This window comes from Scatophagus argus, chromosome 17 (genome assembly GCF_020382885.2).
Source record: "Scatophagus argus isolate fScaArg1 chromosome 17, fScaArg1.pri, whole genome shotgun sequence".
NCBI lineage: Eukaryota > Metazoa > Chordata > Actinopteri > Scatophagidae > Scatophagus > Scatophagus argus.
Genome location: NC_058509.1, coordinates 14,949,268 through 14,976,477, shown reverse-complemented (window position 1 = coordinate 14,976,477; position 27,210 = coordinate 14,949,268). Strand labels below are relative to the sequence as shown.

General features: G+C 41.4%; 1 protein-coding gene across 1 annotated transcript in view; it reads left to right on the top strand.

Annotated features, from left to right (window-relative positions):
- Positions 1 to 27,210, top strand: part of csmd2 (CUB and Sushi multiple domains 2) — a 254,062-nt gene that overhangs the window by 90,699 nt on the left and 136,153 nt on the right. The window contains exons 7-8 of the mRNA XM_046417596.1: positions 10,956 to 11,150; positions 15,382 to 15,589. Coding sequence (XP_046273552.1) covers positions 10,956 to 11,150; positions 15,382 to 15,589 — 403 coding nt within the window. The remainder of the gene's footprint in view (positions 1 to 10,955; positions 11,151 to 15,381; positions 15,590 to 27,210) is intronic.

Sequence of the window (27,210 nt, the reverse complement as noted above, 5' to 3'; positions counted from 1 at the left end):
CAGACACAGCACTGACCTGTATTTCCCTAAGGTTAAGACTTTATTTGTAGTAGCTGACCCCACATGATGGAGATATATATATATATAATTCAAATGTAAAGTAGCGACTGCATATGAACACTCCATTCTGGGTGACTTTTCTGTCTTTTTCAGCTGCATTATTAGCTCCACAATCCTGTCTGTTAGATCTTTAAACTCACAGCGTTCGGCTTACTCTTGATTTGACATTTTTTGTGACTGAGTATGTCACCAACTTCTTACTTATCTTACTTATTTATCTGCAAAATTATCAATAGTATCAGACTAGTTTTGTATTTTGTGAAATTTTGACTGATATGATGACAGTTATGACAGAAATTCTACTTCATTTTATGTTTCTACTACTTCTACCAGACATTCTGTTATTTGGCAATATAAGTCCAACATAGTCTAAATCTATGCTTCAAAATAAGTTCCTTGTGTCCTTGTTGTTTTTCACATGACAGAATTATATACAAAGACAATGCAAATCAACTGTAATGTGGAGGGTGGGCTTTGCACAGTTTTGTGTGGGGAGGACCAAGCAGAATTGAAGAACAGAGCCCCTGCTCAGTTGCTGAGACTCAGGAAGCTCTGGAGGAGAGAGCTAGGGCATTTGGAGGAAAATCACTCCAAGTCACACAAGAATGTAGTCTTATCTGGAGCTGTTTAGCAGTGAGAGGAGAGCTCAGAGTTTACTTTTTAAAACTTTTTCAAACGATAAGTGGATTTTAATATTTGACAAGAATTTCTGCCATTTGTTTGGGAATATGTGGTGAATCTGGGAGTCCCTTTCAAGACAAGAAAGAGAGAGATAAAAGAACATGAGAAATTTATTGGAACCCAAGGTAAACTTTTCAATGCACCTTTGCTTCATAAAATCATCACTGCTCTTTTCTCTGTGTAAGTTAGATACCTAAACTGATAGAAAACTGAAGTGAACTGATTGAGACATGATTAATGGGATGTCAGTCTGAATATGCAATGACCTGTTGACCTGACAAGGTGAAGGGTACTTCTGTATAATTGTCAATAGGACCATCTTTCTTACTTGTATGTGATGAAGGCTTTAGCTGCATATCCGTGTTATATGACATATGAAAAGACAGTATAAACATGTCGACACAAGCTCATAGCAATGAGTGATCGGTCAAGAGAATTACACTTGTTTGAGAATTTTCAGTTTAACTGCATTTATTTTTTTTCATATTACCCACAAATATGCATGTTTATGCATCAATACTTCCCCTTTCACAAAGTCCTGTCTGGTGGGTCGTTACTGTTTCCAAGGCAACCTGCAGAGCGGGGGAGAAGGTATTGGCTGAGGCGAGGGAAACGCAAAGCAAAATGCAGAAAAACAAGATGGCAGGGTTTGAAGGCTTCTAGATTCTTTTTCCTTTAGTAGCAGGACCTACGGATGGCTGGTGCAACTGTATGTCTTTGGTGCAGAATTGCTATTAAAGGGGTTATGGATATTCATTTCCTCTGAAGCTAAATGCTATGAATGCATGAAAATATTCACTTCCAAAACAAACAAAAAAAACCTTTAAGAACCTTTAAGAATGCACCCAGCTATGTTACAATGTTACACACACTCACTCACCTCTGGCTGAAATCAAAAAGCAGTTTGGTGAGTACTTACAAGTCAACAGACACAGGGAGGCAGCACAGCCAGACCATCTGAGTGTATATCACAAGCCCACCAATCCTTTGCACCAACAAAAAATCTGTCTTTGCTTATTCACCATGTTATCAATCAGTCATCCATTCATCATTCTGGCCATCAGCCAACCCACTAATAAACTGACAGCTATTTACCAAGCCAGTGAAATTACTCACATGGAATCTACATTCTTCTTATCAAGATGGCACCTCAGATGGCAACCTCAGTGCTTCGCTCTCTAGTACTTAGTTTGTTTTTAATGCATTTATTACATTATCTGCTTTCCTCCACCAATAACTTTAACCAGAGAGGAACTTTTAAACATCACGCTGTCCTGTATAGGAACTTGTTGTAGAAGTACTACAACAGCTAGCCGACCAGATAACAGACATAGAAAAAAATCTCCCACACTCCCTCCCCATTATTGTTGGAGATTTTAACGGTGCCAAACTCAACCAGGAACTCCCTCAGTATAGGCAGCATATCAAGATTGCCACCAGGGAAAAAAAACACACTGGACCACTGTTACACAGTTCTCAGGGATGCCTATCATGCTGTTTCTAGGACAACTGTCTACTTCATCTCATCCCAACCTACAGGCAGAAACTAAAAACTTCTAAACCTGTGGCAAAGACTGTGAGGAAGTGGACAAGGGACTCAAAATTGGAGGTGCAGGCTTGCTTTGATTGGACTGACTGGAGTGTTTTTGAAGCTGCAGCTACAGATCTCAATGAACTCACTGACACTGTAACATCTTACATCAGATTACATCAGTTTTTGTGAGGACTTGTGTGTGCAAACCAAGACCTTTTGCACATACAACAACAGCAAATCTTGGTTCATTCGTACAGCTCAGGCGTACAGCAGTGGTGACCGAGACCTGTTCAAGCAGGCCAGGAACAAGCTGACTTAGGAGATCAGGGTAGCCAAAAGAAGCTACAGTGAGAGACTAAAACATAGCCTCTCAGCCAACGATCCTGCATCAGTCTGGAAAGGCCTGCAACAGATCACGGATTACAAAAGACCATCTCTCCACCCTGCAAAAAATCCCAGACTGGCTGACACCAATCACGCACAAAAAACTTACCCTCAGCACCCAACCCCCTCCCCCCAACTGTGCTGATGATCTGCGAAGAGGAGGTGTGCCGGCTCTTTCAGAGGCAGAAGACCAAGAAGGCTCCAGGTGTCACAAGACTCCTGATGGTGTGTCCCCCTCTTGTCTGCAAGCCTGTGCTGAACAGTGGGTGCCAGTCTTCACGCAGATGTTTAGCCGGTCCCTGGAGCTGTATGAAGTACCCTCCTGCTTGAAATGCTCCACCATCAGTGGAGCATTTGAAGTCCCCAAAAAAACCTTCATCACAGGATTAAATGACTACCTGTCGCTCTGACATCTGTGGTCATGAAATCCTTGAGACACTGGTATTGAGCCACCTGAAGGACATAACAGGACCCCTGCTGGACTCCTTGCAGTTTGCCTATAGGGATCCTGTTTGTGGACTTCAGCTCGGCGTTCAACACCATCATCCCTGAACTCCTACATCAGAAGCTCACCTAGCTCTCTGTGCCCGCCTCCACCTGTCAGTGGATCATAAGCTTCCTGACTGACGGGCAACAGCATGTCAGACTGGGGAACGACACATCCAAAGCCCGGTCCATCAGCGCTGGCGCCCCCCAGGGGTGTGTCCTTTCCCCACTGCTCTTCTCCCTCTACACAAATGACTGCACCTCAGAGAACCCATCTGTGAAAATCCTGAAGTTTGCAGATGACCCAACCATCATTGGCCTGATCCAGGATGGTGACGAGTCAGCTTACAGACAGGAAGTAGAACAGCTGGTCCATTGGTGCAGTCAGAACCACCTGGAGCTAAATCCAAAAAAGACTGTGGAGATGACAGTGGATTTTAGGAGAAGTCCCCCCAAAAGGAGTCAAATTCCTTGTTTGTATACGCAAGCTTGGCTAATAAAGCTGATTCTGATTTTTTTGGATAAATGTGGCTATGTGCACCTGTGTACTTGAGCTTGTAGCTGTGACCACCAGATTTCTATGATTTTTGTTTGAAAGAGTAATGTCAGTGGAAAGATAAGCCTGAAAAGCCAGGAGGATTTAGATTCTTCAGGCCAGACAGAGTCAAGACTGTACACAGATGTGTTGATCTCTCTTCCCAACTCCCTCAGCGCTGTCTCTCATCTATCTTTTGGCTTTCCTTTAGGTCTCTCATGTTCCCCAGTCCCTCTTAGTTTATTCTCATATATAGTGAATGGCTACTGAATGGTACATTATTCCATTTTGCAGACATTGTCGGTAGCCATCAATTCTGTATGAGTTCTCTGTTTCTCACCTCAGTGCCTCCCACACAGCAACTAGCCCTTTACCTGCACCTGCTGTTGTGTGTGTGGCAAATGAGGACATGTATAGTAGTCCAGGCTGTACAGGCTGTATTTGTATGTGTGAGGTTCAAACCCTCATTCTCATACCAGAATTACTCTTATTTTCAAGTTAGACAAGCTTTATTTGCAACTAAGCTCAGTATCAGACAGGGATTTTCAAAGCTGGATCTCTAACCCCAAAACATTCACGCAGCATCATGCAGTGCGACATTAACTATAACCTGCACAGAGGTACACACACACAACTTTGCACACATAAAAACGCATTCAAATGTGATTACGCACAGCAAATTTGATAAGGGTTTTCCCCTGCTGATGTAAATCTAAGGTGGCTGGGCTAAGTGTTTGTTTCTGCTCCCTCAGAATCTGAGTTAAGAAAAGAAGCATTACAGCAAAGTATGCCTGCAGAGAATGCAACACAGTAATTAACTTATAACTTGAGCTGAAAATACAATAAAGCAAATTTGGTGCATGGCATTCTTGGGATGATAAAATACTGGAGCCCTGGTTTTTGTAGTCTCACAGACCTTGCCATACAGCACTTACCCTCCCTCCTCTATCTAAAATGGTTTTTTTCCCTTCTAGACTTCCTTAAAATATGAACTACTGTGATATTTAGAGGTTAAATGGGGACTAACACAGTGACAACTATGAGGTACAGGAAGACCACAGTTCCCCATGCACTCATACATACTTTATCTCTTTCCACCACACACTGACACATGTACAAACAAATACAGATGTTCATAGAAAATATTTCACTGATCCAGAACATGATCATCATCATCAAAATGAATGTAGCCCAGAATAAAGATCATCTACCTTTCCATGGAGCCCTGAGTCAGTGGTCATATTTCACTACTTGGTGCAGCCCACCTTTACTCTGTAAGACTGTTTCACTGAAAGTTAATTTAAAGGTCAAAATAATACTTTAACCCAACCTGTAACTTGTAGAGTTTTTGACCTCTAATAGCACTATGCAGCCAAATTTCTGTGTGAGGGTTTTCGTATTGTTTGTCTCATGCACAACATGAGGACACACATGCATGCACCTGTGCAGGTAGGTGATGCAATATGCATTATGGCCAATGATTTCACACTGTTCCACTGAGCTACAGGTGGTAGAGTAACATGCCAAGTTACGTAGCAATGTGGCTTTGCTTGCTAGTGAAAAGTGGAAGAAAAATCACTTTTGCAAATGTTCTGTGAAGAACGAGGTGCATTTACCACATGTGGATGGACAAAATGAGGTCTTACATGTGCTGATTCAAGTGTTTTGTTAGCAGATAGCTTGATATGTGTATAATATCCCTGCACACTCACACATGCACACAGGATGCTATCTTTTCCAAGTTAATTTCTGCATTCTTCAGCCTCTCTAACCAGAAGTGATGGGAGTTGCCAGCTTTTGTCCAGCCCATGTGTAGGGAACACGAGGCATTGATTGAATTGCTGCTTGACAAAGCAGAAACTGCTTATTGAGCTAATGCACCTACGTGTTGGGATCGATTTCGCAATGTCACATCCAAATGCCCATCAAGAAGACGGAGAGAAAGGAATAGGAAGGGATAGAGGCACAGGAAAAACAATGAAAGTGGGATGAAATTGGAAAGAAAGATGGAAAAGAGTGATGTACTGATATACAAAGGTGGGTACATAAATACCTACAGAGAGGTAAAGTCAAAGATTCAATCTGTAGTGACCTCAGTTCACAATTCTACACTCTCACACCAAAACGCGAATCACTGCAGGGTCGTCTGCTTTCTTTTGCTGGAAACTCATTTAAAGCCAGGTGCTGCAGAATGTAACTCCTTCTTATTGATGACAGTGCTGTTTCCCTCAGCATCCCTGCAACTGTTTATTCCTTACCATCTGTTTGTTCTGATCTTTGTCTCCAGCTCCCTCACTCTTACTTCAAAATATAAGTCAGTCTTCATCACTATCTCACACAGTTCCACCTATTTCGACCTTAATTGTTTTGTCTATTTAAACATAGATGGAGCACTAAAAAACTTAGGCTTAACAACCGATAATTTATTGCATGGTATGTTCATTGCATACTGTACCTCCACAGCATGTTTCAACAATATTTATGAGTAAGTACTTTTCCTGTTGTGCTACACTGTCAGTCACACATCTTCTGCCTCTGTTTGATACATGGCAGACAGAAGGTTGTTGTATTAACTGTACCGAGACAGGTTTATGTCCCCAACTGTCATCTTCCCATTGTTTTCTCTGTATCTCTCACACTTTGTCTCTTTGTCTTTAATTCTTTTTTCTCTGCCTTTCCCTATCCTTAGTATATGAGTTTTGGCTCACTTCAGGGACTTGGTTTCTTCTTCAACTAGTCCTCCTAACTTAATATGCAATAAACTAATCCATCATTTATCTATCCTTCTTTTCTGTCTACCATCTGCAGAACTTATATCAATATATCTCTTCCACATGGAAACACTTCCTTCCAGCAAAGTGCTAAGAAGTGGTTAAATCTCTATATTTTACAGCACAAGCTTTTATTAACAACCTTTTTATGACACATGGGTTTTACAGTATGCAAGGGTATGTACCTATTCCCTTTTTCTGAGAAGGAGAGGATGACAAATTGAGGAACAGGCTTGAAGACTCCCAGGGTCAAAGATCACCCCACAGGAGACGTGCTTCATACCATCTCCTTCTCCACTGTCCTTTGTCCTAGTCACCAGGAATAAGAGGGTATGAAGAGAAAAAGGGGAGGAATACAGGAATGCTAGAACATGATGTAAGGGACGGAGGTGTGATGGATGGCAGGGCTCCTTGCTCTCAGCCTGTATGTGCCTGTGCACGCTTGAGCGTGTTCGTATGCTTCTACTGTTGGCCAGTGGAGAAGGATGCATTGATGGACGAGGAGCATCCTTTGCCATTTCAGCACTGGAAGTGCTTAAAGCATCCGGGCTCCAGGGACGGGGCATGTCACAGTCCCCCATCCTGGTGACTTATGGACCTGCCATGACTAACACCCGAGGGCTGTGGTTGTGGGTTTGGGGTATGGGGGGTTGAATTATAATAGTGCACGTGATGACAGTAGGCAGACCCCCTAGAAGAAACGCACCTCTTTGTTTTCTAACAGAAACCACTAAGTGCTGCTCAGGTTTCCTTTGAAGGCTATAAAGGTTGTGGTATAATTTGAAATAATGCTGATGTATGGAAGTATGTGAAGGAGAGGAAATTAGTGACGAGTAATGTGGAGTCGGCTTGCAAATATTTCAAATTTTTACCATTATTTCTCTCAAGGTCCTTGCTTTATGTGCGTTATTTTTTTGCTTTTGTCTTCCTCTTCAGCTCTCTTTTTCATACTCTTTCTCTCCTCTTTAGGATTTAGCCTGCAGGCTTAAATGGACAAAATTGCGATGAATGAGTTTAAGGCACAGTTTGCAAAAGAAGTTGTTTTTTTATCTGCCGCTGCTTTGGTTTCCTGATTTTAGCTATATAGATACTCAACAAGGTTTCCCCTGCTTTATTGCACGTAAACAGAGACATTACCTTCATGTGAATGGTATTTTTGTCTGCTCCAAAATTCTCTCAAATCAGTTTTGGAGGGGAAGTAATAATGGTGTCAGAACAAAGCAGGGGAAATAACACTTCATTTTCAGGTGTATTATGCAGTGAGTGGCACTGCCTCAAAGTCTTGCCAGTGTTGTTTTACTTTTTTTTTTTTTTTTTTTTTTTTTGCGATGTTTATTGGTGACAGAGAAATTCACATTGTGGGAATAAAGACAATATAGATTCTGAGGCATTTGCCACTTCAGTGCTCCAGACTGTTCTGGGGATTGCACCAATAATGACAATTTTAGACTTAATTTACTGCCAAAACTAATAACCTGAAATGGAGAGTGTGATGAGAGAATCACTTGAGCGTGCACACACACACACACACACACACATACACATATAGAGCACATGTATGACCCCTACTTGCACATCTATACTCTGTACCCTCAATCAGTTCTAATGCAATGAAAATCAGTCATCCTGTTCATCTCCCCCTCCCTCCTTCCCTCTCTTACTCTCACATCCTTTCCTTCACCTTGCATACAGCATCTTTCATCTTCTTCAGTTCTTTTCCCACTACAAGTATAGACTGTTCTCATAGTGGACGTTTTGACTTATCATAGCAGGAAAATCACAGGTGTAACTAATAACACTGATGATGGCTCTGTTCCATTTAGTCGTGCCAACAATCTATGCCAGTAAGCCAGCATGTACAATATCACAGCCCTGGTACTGGCACACCAAAATGGAGTGTAGCCAGTGTTAATGTTAATAACACTTCTTTTTGATGAGTCAGAACGTTTTCATACTTCACTCCACCCCAGCCACCCTTGCATTTTATCTCAGCTGACCCTTCTCCCCTCCAATCTCTAAAATGTTGATCAGACTGAATCTTCTCTGACGCAAGAGCTGTGTTGACCAGGCGTTACATGGTCACATCCGGGGGGCTGAAGCAGTTACCTGCACGCCACCAGGGCCTCCTGTGGCAAAGCTGCAGCACTTAAGCCTGAGTCCCAACGGCTAATGTGCTAATCAGAGAGTCCTTTTGTATATGCTAATCTTGTAGTGATGGAGGAGATGCTGTAATAGTACGACCTTGGCTGGTCAACAAAAAGGCTACGGCACAGTGGAGCTTAAAAGTGACAAGTCAGTCGTGAGTGTATGATTAAGCCAGAGGCAGAGTACTCGAATACTAACAATGTACTTTTAAAGGTAAATCAGCACTCAGTCATTTAGAGAAGAACCCTTGATGTGTGAGCAGGTGTTCTACAGTCAACAGATGATGGAAAACACCTGCTGTGAAATCACTGATTGGGATGTAGCTCGAAGTGCAACATGCAGCTGTAGTCCTCTGCCCTAAGTGAGTCAGTGCTGATTTTACCCTTTCATATATAGCATCTTTCAAAAAGAGGAGAAATGTTGTGAGTGACAGGAAGGATTTGACTCATGTGTTTTGCTGTTGACCAATAATGCAGATACTGAATTTTTGGATTGAGGCTATTTTGCTCTTGTATATTTTTAAGTCGGAAACCCATGATTGGGTTAGCCAGTTGGGAGATTTCTGACGCAATTTTAATCAAAAAGTAATTTAAAAGTAGAAATGAATAACTGCGGAATTAAATTTATTTATAATGAGAATTAATGAAAATCTATTTCTACCAAAATCCCTCAACACATGCAAACACAGATTTGAAAATATCTCATTTTAACATACAGTGTACACATTGGATGATTCAAAATATTTCTTACAATAGATATTTGTATGAATTGGTATTTTGTCAGTCAAGTATGTCTTTTCCAAATATGGGGACAGATACTGTGGATTGGTGAGAGTGCAGTAACATGTGTACCATCTGCAAATCCTTCACCAACCTATTTACAACCGCATATGTACAAAAACAATCAGAGATCACATCACTGGAGGCTTACGCTGCCTCAGCGTCACACCTAAGGTAATCTTTGTGAGGGATACACACACATCAGACACATAGACGTCGTGTTTGTTGTCTGATGAGTGGACTTGATACAAACTGTTTGCAGTCTATTTGTTTACCGAGCAGTTAATACCACAGCTCAAGCTCTGTGGAATGCACTGTTGAGCGAAGTGATTGATCCGTCCTTGTTAGACCTTGCTGTAAGGAAGTTTTAGCTTACTGGACTAGAAAGAGGAAAAGATGAAAACACACAAACAAAATCAAATGTTTTGATAAACCTTAACTTTGTGTTAAACCATTTTGGTATGTGACACACATGAAAATAATGAGATTTTTTAGAATGCTTTGCATTTTTATTTAACTAGAAATAAACAGTTCCAAGCATCTTTTACTCAGTGCAAAGTCTTACTTCTCCTTGTTTGACCTTATTTATCTTAAAACAAATAAAACATTTTGCAAATTAAATATGAGACTGGGTTTCTTGTTAAGATAAACAGTTTTCCTTGCCAAAATAAACTCATTGCCTTTGAAATGGTATCTTTTGTAAAGCTGGAAAAATTTGATTAGGAAGAAGAAGTGTGCATTGAGTGCGATAGTGAGGTGCTGTATAGGAGCCATTCTGTCCTCTCAGGACTTCAGGCCAGCTCCTGTGGTGAGACTGAGTTTCATCCAAAGTCCAGCACATGCTGTGGCCAGCACACTCGCTGTGTGGGAGCGTGTGTGACTGGGTCTGTAAGCTGGACGACAGAGTGCACGTGTGTGAAATGCATGTTTGGTTTGGTGCATATTTATTCATACTCTGAGGATTTATTGTCTGAGATGCAGCAAGATCAAAACTACACACCTTAAGAGTGGTCAGTGTACTATAGGCTTAGCTGTCCTACTGTATATCACCAAGAGGACAGCATCTACAATCATGTGTCTTTTACTGAAAGGCTAAAGCAAAAGGTTCAGGAGCAAGATATTGGCTGAACTTCCTTTGAACTTGATTTGCATAATAACACACAATTAGACAAGGCTCTGTCAATACTGGGCTTACTCATTTGCATGTGAGTACATGTTGTGACAAACCGAGATGGTCAACATGGCATCTGTGAATGACTGAATGACAACGAAAATGGTAATCTGAAGCACTTTAAGTTGAAAGGAAAATGTAAATCTATTTTCAGTGCATATACAGACTGTACAGGTCAGCGTATAACCTTTTCCTGTTTGTGTCACGGCAGTAGCTATTATCCTGAACTGTAAGTGAATGGACAGGAAAATACTGTATTAAAGTATTTTTTGAAGTACATAACTGTTATGAGCAGATGGCTGTGTGTATGTACGTGTGCTTGTGTGCATGAACGTGCACTAACATGACACAGTGCCACAAACTTTACCACTGCCTCATCATCTGCCCATTTTCTCTCCTCTGTGTTCAGCTCTGCCCAGCTACACTTGTGGTAATCCTGGACAGCTACTCAATGGCCACCAGCAGGGGTCCACATTCAACATCGGGGACAAAATCCGCTACAGCTGTAGCCAAGGCTACGTGCTGGAAGGTCACACCACCCTGTCATGTCTTGCTACTTCAGCGGGTACTGCTGCCTGGGATTTCCCCCTTCCCTACTGCAGAGGTATGTAGTCTGAACAGTCAAAAACTGTGTTTTTATACCTCCACGCTTGCAATAGCTCTGGGTGGGGAGTAGTGGTCTTCACGGGTCAAAAATTTAGGCCTGAACCCAAAGACACCCAAAAATGTGCTATCTGAAACTGAACCAGATCTGTTTATAATTGTTAAAACTGAGACATGGAGCCATGTGGAACCCAAAACCCCACAGCAACAATTTCACAGTTGATTGCTATTAACAAATTAATTTTAATTTAAAAGTTGCCACAACAAAATTTTGTGTGTTACCTAATTTAACATTTGTAGCCTTCTTCAGCCTCTGTCTGGCTGAGAAAATCAGTAAAATACATCAAGGTTCTTGGTTACTCCTCTCTTGCTGATTGAAAGAGCACGGCAAATCCACCTTCTATTTCATCCTAAAAATTTGCATATACAAATGGTATATGCAGTGAAACAAATCCACTGAAACAAAAACATTGAACTTAATTCACCACCTCAAAGGTCAAGGTCACTGTGACCTCATAAAACAAGATTTTGGCCATAACTCATATGCTACTTTCTAATAGAAAACATTTCTGATGGGCTAAAATGATAAAGCGATGTCATTTTATAACTTTGCTTCGAGTTAGTAGCTTTTTTGCAGCGACATTGATACTTGAAACATTGCAGTCCCCTGAGTCTGTCCTCTGAGACAAGCATTTTTCTCACTAGAATTTTTTTGCTGCAACCATACGTGTCAATAAAGTGAAATTTGCCAAAAAATACACTTAATACCTTTTATTTTTCCTTCAAAGTCTTCACTACATATATATTTAGGCAGATGTGGATGTAAACTGTACCTTGACTGGTACAGGGAGCCAACAGCTGTGAGGCCATAAAATATGTTTTAATCACATCTGATTTAAGTGGTTTTTGTTGGAAAATGAATTACCCTGAGGGCTGAGAGCCAGCTTAGAGATACAGTATGTCACAGATAATTATATTTAGTTTGATGAAATGACTAATGTTCTTTAAGAATAGAAAAAACTAACAAAAACAAATGTTCGGTGAGATAATAAGGAGGTTATTTAGCATTAAAAAAAAAGCCTTTCAGAAGTTTGACTCACACAAAAATGAATCAATATAACATTGTATGCACTCTGTGAAAACCTTAAAAAAAATGCATATTATGGTAGATGATGCATTGACCTTGTTTTGGACCTCATCATACATGCCTCTGTGACCTTACAAGGTTTTTTGCGTTTATACTGATGTCTTATTTACCATGACAGGACCTCATGTGTTCAGGCTTCCAGTCAGGTGCTTGTGCCAGTTGTCCTTCCCTCACAGTTAGCGAGCACCCCTGCGGCAGAGACACCTGCCAGTGTGTGTTGTCTGACCCAACATGACACAGTTCTTGAAAATAATTCACTGTAGGCAAAAGTACTGCTATCGCACATCATTTTGCAGGATTTTGCTTTGTATGAAAGTGAACTCTTACACTAACTGGAAAGCACGTAAAGGTCATAGACATGTGAGTTTGCATGTTCATGCATGTCCATTCACTGTGCCCATGAGTCCAAGTGGCCAATGGTTTGTGTCAGAGTGCTTGCTGAGCAGAGTGCTGAGACACTGTACCATCTGCAACCAGGCCGGGAGTCAGGAAGGCCCACATCGGAGCACACATGGCTGGGCACCATGCGCCAACACCGTACCCATCCACCCAATCACATGCAGTCATGTGCACATGCCTTTACTCCACTTCTAAAATCTAAAAATCTTAAATTGTTATATTTTATAATCAGCTGTTTGCAATTTCTTACATTTTATCTAAGAAACTGTAAAGAACTCTGTCCTCTCCCCTCCCTCTGCCTTTTCTCCATAATTCGCTAATAATTTGCTGTTTAGACCCAAAGCTCTTTCATTCTGCTCCTCCTCCTCCATACCCACCCAGACTCCTTCCTGAAAAATAAAAAAAGATGCCCAGGCAGTAAAGGATGTGATTATGCCACCCTTGCAGCAGAAATTACACAGCAACACGTTTTAGAAACTGGCAATTTCCCCTGTGATTAATTGAGGTCTCCCAGTGCCACATTAAAATCAACATGTACACCTGAGTGCGCCTTCATAATGCGTAAGTATTGTTAATGTCAGAGAAATTACAGAGCCTGCCCATATGTGTAAGAACAGAGCTCTTGCTGTACTTTGGGAGAACAATTTGGCACAGTCACAATGCTGGACTCTGGAGAGGGCCAACGTGCCAGCACTGTCAAGCCATAGATGATAGCCAGTCATTGATGGTACAGATCATGTCATTTCATGTCTTTATGCTCATCAAGACATTGTAGATGATGTGATTCAACAACACTCCTTCTGTAGTTTCTGCTCAGTCTGTGCCATCAGTCACTTGTCTGCTCTTTCAGAATTAAATGTCTCCCTTTTTGATCTTGCATATCCTTACGCAAAAAAGCCTTACTACTGACAACTCATAAATGTCACTGCTTATATCTGCAGCATCACACACAAGCACACACACACACACACACTTTATGTGTGCTTTATTCCTCCTATTACAAAAGCACACTTAGTTTTCATTTAAAATCTGAAGTATAGCTTTTTGTCTTGTGCTGTGTGCATGTTTGGTGTATAACCTTCCATTTTTCAGACATATTAAACATTGGCCATGTTTCCTAATATCTTGATAGCTTCTTACACAGAGAAATCGAAGGAGCTCCTACTGAAAAGCATGATACACTGAGTGACAGCCTGAAAATATACCCTGTTCAACCATGAGAAGCATCATGAAATCTACAACTGATTCAAGTAAAAATGTAACACTTTTCTGAACACCTCTCTTATTGAGGCGCTGAGGTCAGTTCATGCTACGGCCATTTTTAGTTTTTGCATTGTCGTAGAGACAACGCCGGACTGTCAGTGGCAGCGACAGAGAGAGTCAAGGTGAAGGGGAGAGTTTGGAGTCAGAGACTTCCCTTCAAGTGTGAAGAAACTGTCTTGTGTGGAATATCAATGCACTTCCTCATCCTTTCTTCTGTGTGCCTTCTACTTCCTGTCACTCCCACTGCAACATTCACCTGTCACCCCTCTCGCCATCTCTCTCTCTTTCCTCATTGTCCACCCTCCCTCTGCACTTTTCTCTCGCTTGTCACCTGTCATCCTCTTCATCCCCTTCTTCTCGCCCTTCTGTCGTGGTTTCCCTCCTATTCAAGTTCACACCTCACAAGTTTCTGCTCGTCTGTACACTCCCTCGCCCTCCCTTGGGGGGGTTGCCGTGGTGACAGGTAAGATGGATGATAGACAGGGCCCGGAGCCTCTGAGTTCCTCCTGCCCCCCTCTTTGAAACACAACTCACAGTCATCTTAATGAATCCCACACCGTACTGACACAGAGGCACACACATCATTTCATGAACAATAACAGTGTCAGTGCAAAACTTCTTTGATGTGTCCCCTCTGTTCATCAGTGCATACTGTAGCGATGTGCATACAACAGGTTTTGAAGTCTGTATTTCCACAGGAATGGCAGCTCAGATATCCCACAACACTGCATTGTTCAAAGCTGTAATGAACATATCAGAAGCTGGATTGGGAATTATCCCGGCAACACATTAAATGCATGCTTTATCATTTAATGGTCTCCTTCAAGCAGTCTTGAGGAGGAACGAGATGCTTTGACTAACACAAATCTGAATTAATCAGAACTTAATAAACCCCCCCATGTTGCATTGGGTTGCATCACAACCTCCACCAGCTCCCTACCGACACTAACTGTACTGTAGGGCATTTCTACATCCTGTGACTGGTCTCTCTCTGGCCTGTGGTGAAAACTGCAGACAAAGGAATTACATGCTGTAACTCATTGCACATCTTCATGCTCCTGAAAAACTGAACTTTGATTTGGGGCTAAAAGATAATTTGAGGACACAAAATGAAAAAAAAATAACAATAATAATTCACTATTTTATTATTATCATCAATATTATCAGTTATCAGCATGTGTGTCTTTCTGTTCTAGAAGCAGTTTAGCAGCTTAACAATAATTGAGCTTAGTGTGTGAAACTAGGTCATTAATTATGACATTTTATGCATTATGCAAGCAAATCCTGTATTGGTCAAAATTTTGTATTTATGAATGTGCAATGTGGATTATTAGGCTGATACCAATAACCAAAAATAACCTACCTGTCCCTCTTGTCCCCTCTGTGCCTTTTTACAACTGTCTCTCTCCTGTGCTCCCTGCAGCAGATGATGGGTGTGGTGGCACACTGCGGGGCCAGAGTGGGGTGATCACCACTCCCAATTACCCAGCTGAGTACAACAACAATGCTGACTGCACCTGGACTGTGCTGGCCGAGCCAGGAGACACCATTGCCCTGGTTTTCTCTGACTTTCAGCTGGAGGATGACTATGATCTGCTGGAGGTCAGCGGCACTGAGGGCTCTTCACAGTGGTGAGTAGTCAGCCTGCAGCATTTTGTTTGAAGAGCGAGCTGATCTGGGACAGGAAGTGAATGGATAAGGAGTCCAGTGGTGCACTTCCTGTCCACAGCCACTTTTATAGTTGAAGGAATGAGCTGGTTTAAGTTGGAAGTGGATTGGTGGTGGATAGTAAGGAGTTTGTTACATGATTAAATTGTACTTTCCCGTGTAGCTTTAACACGGCACCCTTTTACTCTTGCTGGGGTAGGTTTTTCAAGAGAAATCATTACTTTTGCTCTGTTACATTTGGATACATTTATCAAGCTACTTTTATGTATCATTTTATGCATTCATGTGCATTCTTAATTTAGCTAACTCTGTGTGAGCTCTAGCCCATACATAATATTCCTGTGGTGGAGAGATGAACTACAAGTTGGACAGATATTGTGCATTTCCCCGCTTGTATGTGATGTGCTTTTACCAGATGTTTGAAAAGATTGCTTGTGTTCCCGCCTTTGCACTCAAGAGACTCGTTGCACCTGTGGCAATAAGCGCTGTCCGCACTGACTCCGGCAGAGAGAAAAACCACTACTGTCACTAAGAGCAGGTTCTGTCTGTGTGTGGCCCCGCCCCTCGCTCATGTGACAGGCTCTGAGAGAACAATCTGTCTTCTGGTTTGGGAATGGTTTATCGATACAACAGTCTATTTTGTAATTTTAACCCCAAGTTTGCCCATCCTGTGTGTTATGTAGGTCAATAAGAATATGTCTGGACCGTAGCTGTGTAGGATGTTGTTGAATGACAGAGGAACAATCATTGAGCCAGCCATCAGGGTATTGAGTGCTACTGGCAGTATGTTAAAAATTTAAATAATAAATACAGCAATATAAAGCATTCAGTGATAAGTATTTCACAGCTTTTTCTCCATCAGGATATATCATTTGGTTTTAAAGTGTAATTTGAACGCTCAATCTTGGTCACACACACTCATTCAGTCTCTCAATTACTCAGTCTCACACAAACACACATGCTCAGGTCTAATGATGAAGAGGTGGGATATCCTGGTGTCAGTGTGGGTCTCTCACCATCTGTGGCAGCTCCTCCTCTCGCTGACAACTCTCTCAGCTCAGGAAGTAATTAGTGAGTGTCACCGTCAGCCATATAGTGTTGTTTCACCCACACTCACAGCTCACACACACATACATACACGCACACACTGTAGAACCCTTATGAGCACCTATGGATGTGTGCTCATAAGTATTCACACTTTCTGCCAGACTTCCGTGTATTTGTGCAGCCACTGTAAGAACTTGTACAAACAGATGTACTGTTTCACACTCTGTGTCTGCCACTTTTGTCTCTCCCACACTGACTGCACTTTCTTTGTCTTAAGTCAATTGTGAAAATGCACATTTGATTTCAGGATCATGTAAGAGGCAGACTTTTGTGATAAACAAAAGAAAACTTTGAAAGTTTGAGATTAGTGCCACGGGCAGTTGGCAAGAAGGGACAAGGGGTAGCACTGGCTGAGCTATGAAACACTTGCAACACAGAGACTTGCCTGGATAGAACGACAGGAGTACTGTTGACACAGGAATCATGCTCAGAAAGAATATGTAAGAAGTCAACTTAGAATGAGAGTGCCCGAATGTCAGTTTCACTCAGTAGTTAAGCATAAACATATCCCAAGAAGAACTTGATTGACTGCGAGTGGTCTTTAAAACTGAGCATTGTGCCTTGTAGCCTGATATTAAAGTCTCTTTGAATCTCTGCTTGGCCAGCTGAGAGTTGGTGTGTTCTCAGACTCCCACAGACGGCAGCCTGACTATGCTTCTTATGCACATTTTACAAAGTCATCAGCTTCTTGTCCAAGACTTTGATTTGCTCTCTGTTGTCTTGTGGGGTGTCCAAATCTCTTTGTGGCGATTGTTGCCAGAAGCACCTATGGTGGGGCACCTGCAGCATGTCTGCACTGTCTTAAAGAGCAAGTGGAAAAAATGGGAAGAAAGTGACTGGAAAAGACGGAGAAGAGCTATTGTCGAGCAATGCAGAGTGCAAGTCACAGTTGATCATGCACATTGCAAGGAAAAGGCAGCACAGGGAACAGAGGACATGGTGCAGACATGCTGGCTTGCCTCTATTGTTTAATTTCTCTAGTCATGCTGGCTCGGGTTTTACTCACATAGTGCTGACTTTATTAAAAGCGTTGTCTGTTTTCTGCAAAATGTAAAAGCCTATTTCCAATGCAGTAACTTTATCTCTGAGGTGTTAAACTAGTTGGGCGTCTTTTATTATCTTTTATTTATTTTTAGAATTAGCAGCAAGGAATAGGGACAGACAAAGGGGACAGATGGGTTCAAATGGTGAGAATCAGCAGACACAAGAGGAGGGAAGTGGAGAAGAGGGCAGGACCTTTGGAGGACAGGATGGACATGAGCAACTAGATAGATGAGTAGAGGGATTTTGACTTCCCAGCTGGTGGCCAATTAGAGAGGTCAGGTGGAGTGCTATGATGCTGCTCACCTAAAACACACATCCTTTCAGTGAATGGTTCAGTGAGCCCTCTACTCAGTAGAGCCTGATGACTGTGCTCTCTCTTTCTCTCTCATCATTTAATTGGACTGGTCTGTGATTTAATCACACTGGTTTGTATAGGGATAAGTTACTGTGGAGTTGAAAGTTCTGCTTCTCTGTTTCAATTTTGCTATTAAATTAGGGTTTGCAAACCCTTTTATTAGCAAATATGCATTACTCTCTGTCGGAAGGCATATAACTTAGAGCTGGATTGTTTCCTTTTGAATTTTGTCTTAAATCTTTTGTTTGTTGCTTCTAAGGATCATATCATCATCTGAAGATAGATGACACAAACTGATATGTCCTTGTGGCCTGACAAAATGACACAAATGGAAGTGTTTAGTGTGTGTTAATGATTTCATAGATGTAGTGTGAGTACAGTATTTGGCATCCCACCAGCCCACTAAATGTTAATTCAAACTGCAGGGATCTCCACAGGCAGTATTTATTGATACGTGACAGACAGGTTGAGTGGTCCAATAGGAGAATAGAGGCCATGGACCAGGGGCAACACCATGCACCATGAATCGATCCACAACAGATCGAGCCAAAGCAGGTCAAGTTCACATGCTCCCTTTTCTCTTGCTGTGTATGTGCTTGTCTCTTGTCTGTGTTTTGTTAAGAACAGAATGGACCAGAATAAACACCATCACTCACCACCACCAAGAACATCACATCTTTGCATATGCAAATCTAGTTTTGTTCCCTTACAGCCTTGTTTAACGTAGCATCCAGTGCTTTGATTGGCAGCCCTGCAGAGTTAATATTCTGAAGAGGCAGTGGGAGAAGACAGCCTGGAAGAGTGACTTCAGGAGTTGAGATGTGCATGCGGATTGAATGTGGCAGTGGGAAGGACTGGTAAATAAGGCAACTGAATTCCACCTCCGCTTGGCATTACCCTGACAGGACTCCTTGGGTGTTGCTTGCCCAAGGGAACACATTACTCTGCCATTACACTGTTTGCATCCACATTGATTTTCTCCCCCATCACCATCCACTTTGAAGCAATGTAAATAACGCCTGACGCTCGCCAATTGCCAGGTGCTCATTCGCCCTCTTGCTACTAAGTGGAACTCGCAGCTATTTGACTTGTAATTTTCTTTGGTGCTCAATTGTTTTGCAAAGCACTGTGATGCATTTTCATCTACCCCAGTGTTCCCTTGAGATGTTGAAAGGAACTCTTGCAGCACCTTCAATACTGTAAATAGTATAATAACATCAAGTGCCTGAATCTGGAGTTGAAAGCACTCTGAATATTGGCATTACTCCTTTGGTTGTACAAAACAAATTGCATTCTGTAAAAAAAAAAATAAAAAATGCCATGTTGCAGTTCAGTGATAGCGCCATTTTACAAAGCGTTTCCAAACAAAACTTATGTCTTCATTTTCCATTTTGGTAACTTTTGCAAACTCTATTTCCCAAGAGGGCTATCTCTTCATCTTCTCCTTTTTTTTCATGCATCCATTGCTGACATCACAAAGCTCCCTGGGTAAATGGAACTTATTCTTTCCTGTTAGGAGATCTGAGGGCCTAGTGAGTCTCAATGTCTCTAGGTAGCCTCCCATCCTTTCTCGTCTCTCTTTTAACCCTGTACCCTGTGGACTCGAGACACTGACTTTTAGCAAGCACATGGATTATCCCTGCAGTGCTGATATGTGTCATCATGTCCTAACCCGTGGAGGGAACACATCTGTGTGTGTGTGCGAGTGAAACAGAGCAGGATAAAGAATTGTTGGAAGAGAGTACAGAACACTGGATTGATATTGATTGGCTGTTAGGTTGACTCACCTGAGAGTGAGTGAATGGTCTTCGGAAGAGCTTTTTAAGTCCTGCGGCTGTTTTCTCTTGTTTCCGATGGGAGTAACAGCAATATGAGCATGTTTCATTTTTGTGGAGATAAATGCCTCAACTTTTGTTTTTATGTTTTCAAAGAGATTGGTTAAGTTTTTTGTGTTTTTTTTTTTTTTATCTTGAGGTATTGTGAGATTTAAGTTTGGGTTTACTGCAGTTCAGATTCAGTTATAATGTACCTTAAATGGTCTATGGTCAGACTTGTGTGCATTAGTGTGTACAAAGGCACACAGCCATGACAGTGTACATATTCACACTTGTATGTAAATGTGTTTGTGTGCATGCAATAGCAAGTGCTATAAATCTCTGCAGCATCCATCATGTCAAGCAACTGGCTGTATGGAAGTAAGTGACTGTGCAACATATCCTCTGACCATTGTTTGCCTGGCAGCAGAAGAATATGTGGTTGCCCCTGTGTGATCTCCACAGTCCCTGGCTTGAAAACATAATTTATTGTACATTTGGGCATTAAGGTAGTTATTTTCAGCAAGTGAATACAGACTACTGGCAGACTATGCAGGGGCGCTTTGCATAGATGTGTTTTAAATGGATACTGTGTCATTTTGGTGTGGGTGTATACTCTTGGTGTTGAGTGTCGAACACATTTTTGTATCCATTATGCTGTGGTCTGTTTCCCACAACACAGACTGGTGGAGTAAAGGAAATGTTTCGCTTTGGAGCTTTATCTGTAAGTCAACGCAACATCACTAGTCTGGTCACGTCTAGGATGGTCTTACTCTGGTGTTTCTCTCCCTCTTGCTGTTTCTCTTTCTCTTTCTGAGTCTCTCTCTCTTTCTCTCCCTGCTATGTGGGAGTAAACCATCTGAGTGGACAGTTTGGTCTGATTGTCTAATGAAAGTCTATAGTCATTCATTACACATTCGCTAGTCATTTACTGTAAGTGGTGCTCTTATCATAAAACCCACATACAAATCATCCAAAACAAAAGTAAGCTAAAGATAATGAATAGCATGCTTTGTGTTCAGTAAAGTTTGAGAGTTTAAGCCCAAGGTATTCATGCAGTGAATGTCAGAAGATTTGTTTTTGATTTGTGCATTTACAAACACCACTTACTGTTCAGCCATGTCTGTTGCAATGGGGATGGTGTGCATATCTAAAAGCCAACAACTGCACTTCTGTAAACTTAACAATGACAAGAGCTCAGACGGAGATAAACATTGGTTGAGATTGAAATGTCTCAAGGCTGATGTGACGGATGGTAATGAAGCCCCGACGCACGTCAAGGATCATCGAGTCAAAGATAAGAACAAAAAAGAGTTTCCAGATCATGCTGCGAGGGGGTTATATATACCAACCGCATCTATCACATGCTCTTATCTTGCTAGATCGAGATCTGTTTCTTTTTGTTTTGAGCGTTCTTTCTTTCCCCATGTACCTCCACAGAATCTAGTCTCAGCTATCACTTTACCTTCCACTATTCTCCATCCTCCTAATGACTTCTGAAATCTGAAGTTCTTTCTGAAGTTCTTCAGGGATGACCTGTGCAAATTCTGTTGTTAATTTTTATGCGAGTTGGACATAGTGGAAATATGGCACCTACTTTGCCAAATTCATGGATAGAAATTAAGATGTGTTTTGATGTATACCTAAGGAACTTATCTTTCTTTTTTTTCTTCCTAAGTTCCTAAGTAGGGCTTTTTATAGCGATGTAGATTTGTACCTCTGTCCACCAATATGTAAGGCAGCAATTCGTTATGTCTCCTAATTTTCTATCAGATCTGGATATTACTAGAGATTAATGTGTTAATGGTATTACCGGTGTTGGGTTGTGTACAGAACAGTTTGTATGTAGTCATTTTGGATTAAATAATGAGTTAGCCTGTGGAAAGAATGGTGTCAGCATTCACCAGAAAATTGAATGCTTTTTCTGGAAAAAACCTTTGAATTGGTTTTCTGTAAAACTAGGCCTACAAGTTTCAATTAGCCGAATAGTTGTCAAAATAAGTTTCCAGAGGTCAAACTGATCTGTCGCCTTTAGTTTCCATTCTTCACTTATTTTTTTCTGCAGTGTCAGCCTTATGCATCTAAAACCGTAGTTTGGCTTATCGGCTTGTGCTCGACCAGTAGATCGATAGCCGTCTTTGCCAGTCTCTCCGCTATGGCCCCTCAAAGTCTGTTTGTTTGTGTCAGGATTTATTAACAGCAGCACTTGGTTGAGGACTCAAACTGCGACATGCCATCGATCAAAACTTTAGTTATGATGAACTTTGCACCACCAGCCAAGAAATGCTCCACAAGAGCATTATCTCCAACACCTGGTGCCGTGCTGCAGATTGGCTCACCCCGAAACTCTACAATTTGTTACTCCTTCTGTCACATTGCTCAGGCTAAGAGCTGGAGAGTAGAGGAGATTTGGAGTGCAAAGAGCAAGGTTAGCGAAAATGGGCCAAAGCTTACCGATGTATTCTGTCAACATCCCAAGCCTCTTTGTGTGTGTATGTGTGTGCGGTTGTTGTCTCTCTCAAGGTAAGTAAGGTCTATTACAGTTACACTGTCAAACATATAGTACAGCAAATTCCTCATTACATATCATTAATTATCACTGATAATCTGTGTTATGTTAATAAACAGCAGGTGTGGCAATTTACTAAGCAATATTTAGTCTAACCTACAAACCAGCTCCCCCGAGGCAAGCAGCCTGGATAGAAATGTGTCTGTGTAAGCATGTCTATTCATGTGTTACCTCACCCCCCATCCCAGTGAGACCAGAGAACACGCAGAGGTTAGAGGTAATGGCCCAGATCATGGTGCCCTGACTCTGGGTCTCATGAGTTGTGTTTACTAAGCACCACTACACCACTGGGATCCAATCTGTCGCTTTTAACAGTCCCTTAGATGCACTAATGGCTCATGATTTGTACACAGAGACATATTTAAAGTCATGCATATTGGTGTCACAGGCCTGCAAATGGATTTTTTTTATTTATTTATTTATGCATTTGATCATGACACTGATGTAAATGGTACATGACTTGTGTTTATATAGTGCTTTTTCTAGTCTAACGACAGCTCAAAGCCCTTTACAATGCATACAACATTCACACAACACTGATGACAGTGGCTGCAGTGCAAGGTGCCGTCCTGCTCATCTGGTACGGCACAGCGATTCCTATCCAAAACAATCCATGATATTTCTGTGTGCACACACTCACACAACAATGGCAATTGGGAGCAATTTCAGACTCAGTCAGAGATCAAAGCACCCTGTGGTTCGTGGATGACCTTGAGCATGGCGTCTGTTAGTTTTCTTTAATGAACAATGTTGTCTCTATTCCTACTTGCATTATTTGATTAATTATATTAAGAGGGAAGTTGTGGAACTGTTGTTAGTGTGAGGATCAGTGCAGTCAAAAACACAATCAATCTCTTGTTCCCTTTCTTTCTCTGTCTTTCATCACGTGTCACTTTGTGAAAACAACAGTTACACACTTGTGTTTGTTCTGAAGCTTCCACTTATGCTTCAGCCTGCAGCTCCCTTTGATCCCTTAATTCACTTCCTGGGTCAAGTGCTGCTAACCTGAAGAAACTTGCTTCAGAGGCTTTTTGTTATGGTGTGATCAAAAGAGAATTGTGGCTGTTTGGAAATTGATTTGGAGTGCCTTGCTTGGTCAACATTGCAGATTTCTACACCTTTAACCTTGGCCTCTCTCTGTCATTCTTTGAGAATGTGATTGGGGAGATACAGTAAGCTTCACAGGACTGTGAGAGATGTCACAACAGTTGATCAATCAATCACAGTAATTAACCAAGATGGAGCAAAAGGAAGAGAGACGGCTGAGGGAAGAGGCTTAGAAGGAAAGCAACATATGAAATCAATTGCTGAAAAGCACAGTGCACTCAGTGGTCCTTTATAGAGGACACTGGGCATGGCAATTAGATTGTAAAAGCAGGACAGCAAGGAGAAGTACACACTGCTTTTTAATGCCAAACACTGCATCTGACTGTGTAATGTTTTGTGTGTGTGTGTGTGTGTGTGTGTGTGTGTGAGAGAGAGAGACGCTCAGAATGACTTGAGAAAGTTCTGTCGCAATGCAAAAATGTTCAACAGGTTCTCTTAATGGAGTCTAGCATTTAGTGTGAAACTATGTCCTGTGGTAGAATAACTCACATTTGGCCAGAAGAAAGTTACCAGACAGAAAGGAAAGAAAAGAAAAAATAGATTTATAAAACATTTCCAAAAGAGGGACATCATGACATGACCAACATTACTGGTTATTTTTTTCATAAAACATCAGTCTTTGTTCAACATTCATCTGTTAAATAATCTAAATAGATAACTTGTTTTTGTTTTAGTCCAAATATAATATAGACACAACTAAGCAAAGTGACTTTTGAGGTGAATCTTTGTTTGGAGTGTGGCCATGCTGCAGTAGCAGCAGAATATCTTGTCCCTGAGCATCCCCAGTGGGCAGAGATGTCACTATCTGATCTGGGTCACTGCTCAACCACAACACATTCCCATTCTTTGTTTCTAACCTCCTTTTTTTTTTGCAAAACATGAAAATGAAAGAACATGGCACACAAAGGCACACATAGCACACATGTAGCCTCTGGTGTGAAAAACTAGCCTTCTTGACAAGTAATTTAAAGAGGATATATTATACATTTTGGGTTTTTCCATTACATTTAGTTTTTTTTTTTGTTTGTTTGTTTGTTTTTTTTACGTGGCAACTGTCTGCAAGTACAAGCCCAAAGTCCACTCTAAAGGCAGTTCTTCTCTGTTACAGAAAACACTTCACCTTAACTTCCTGAAACACCTTGTCAATGGATCAGCCTTTACTTCTGTAACTTATCTCCATCACTCACCAACGAGGGGAGTTTTCTCCTCCTATGAAGGCGTGGAAGGTACAAGTAAAGCAGACAAATTGTCTGTTGTTAGCTGCAAGGAAAAATTTAAAGCAACATTCAGTGATTCACACAATTTTTTCTATGCTGCTATGTAGCTTCCCTAAACTACCATTCAGGAGCTAGTGCGCCTCCACTTCATCTGTGCTTTGAGCTATGCATGTCATGCTGTCACGTTATCTGCCTCAGTGCAACGTTATGGTTGCAGGTCTATCTAGTCGCACCTGTTGTTAACACCACTTGGTAGCTGGAAATTTGTGAAGTGATCTGCCAGACTGATGAATATCACCTTGCATACTGTAAGCAATACAGTTCAACCATGTTTCTTTAGCCTTAATGGCAGACTCACTCCAGTCTCCTGGGAACATATAAGACAATTGATGCAGAAGGCATACAGACATAAAGAATGACACGTACAGTCATTCTCACCTTTGAGGACTTCAGAGTCACATGGACTGCCTCTGCGCTTTGAAATAATAATCATTCATAAAATTTTCCTGAATATTAAGGTTCCAAAGCTCACATTTGTGTCTATTACTGAAAGATGAAAAGAGGAATCAAGAGAAAAGGAGGAGGTAAACCTGCAAGGTGAAGTAAAGCAAGGACGTGCTCGCTGGTTTGGAGTGTAATATATCTTAATCTTCTTTGGGACAGCAGGACAGGTTGCTTGTGTGTATGTGTAAGTTCGTACAGTCAGTATGTGTTCACTTCTCATCTGGTGTTACTGTGAATGTGTTTGTGTATGTGAAGAATAGGGGTGAAATACCCCTCCTCATCTCATTAATCAGACAGAGGCCTTTTATTTATTTATTTTTTCCCCTGGATGAGGTGACACCCGGCCAACCTGAATATATTTACACAGGAACCTTTATGAACTCTGGCTGACGTGCCTTGACCAGCAATTACAGGCCGCAAGGCAACGTGGGTCCATAAAAACTCTCCTCAGCTGCATCAATAAACGTGGGGAGGCAAAGGGTGACAGGCAATGTCGACCCTGGCTGTGAAAAGCCTTAGCTGTGAAGTCAAACACACAGAGGGTCAGTGTCTTGATTTAAAACTTTTTTCAGGCTAGATTGGGCTGAAGAGTTACTGAAAATCGGAGTGGTAAAAAAGGTGAAAGAAAATATTTTTTTGAGTCCCATGAGCGAGTTCTGAGAAATTACTTTTCTTTATCACGTGCAAACAATATATTAACTTGAGCATACAAATTATTATCTATTTCACATGGGATCTTGTATGGAATTTGTTATCTTTTGCCCGCAAGTCAAGAAAGCATAATTTTTTGGGTTTTGTAGTATGTGTTAAAACATTATAGCTGACTTAATCACTATTTTATTATGTGATTACAATACTGTGTATGTCAAGTTATTACATTTTTTCACAACAAAATGCCACAAGCTATAATAAACTGCTACCACAAAATGCCACAACTTATTACATTACAGGTAAATGAAAGGTTATTGCATTATGTTGTCAGCATTTTTATTGCATTAAAAAAAAGCTTTTTAAAATGTATTTTTATTGTTTTGTACACCTTTCAGCCTGGGTGTGATTTTCTTTTCTTTCATTTTTGAATAACTGGTTCTGCACATTGCAGACAAGGCAGTTGCTTCTTCAGGGGTTAAGTCAAAGCTAAAGTGATATAGTGGTTATGTGATCCATTAGACCCCTTGTGTAAGTGGGTTTTTGCTTGGTAGAGATTTTTGGAGAGTGCCAGAGAGGTGTCAGCATCATATTGATCCCACAGCACTGCAATCTTTCTTAATACCACTTTCCCCAGAGACAGAATGAGACAGAAGCAAAGACAGAGAGGGAAAAAAAAAAAGTTTTATTTCAACAAAGCTCCAACATAAATTGTCTGTGGTGACAGGATGTTACAAGTGAACTTTTATCAACCTGTTTCTTTAATTCTGCTGTTCTGATGGAGCTGCTTGGTACTGGCATTGAAATGCTGAAACGAAAGAGAGCACACTCACATGTACATTTCAGGAGGCTACATGTGCATATGAACAGGCTGTCAGCTTCATCCTCTCCCAACATGTGTACCTCATAGGCTGCTGACATTGCATTCTTTTGTCTTTTTCAATGCTGAGGCACCCTTCCTGTTTTTTTAATTAGATGGTTTGATTAAAGAACATTGACAAGTGGGCAGGCAGTGTGTGTGTGTGTGTGTGTGTGTGTGTGTGTGTGTGTGTGTGCGTGGGGGGAGGGGGGGGGGGGGTGAAGAAAAAAAAAATAATTACAATAGGGATTAGTCTGGTCTGGGGCTCTTGCCGGGCCAAAATTAACGGCCAGTGCTGCCTGGCTCTATCACTTACTGATCAGTGTTGCTAATATCACGGTGTTATTAGCTTCACTATCC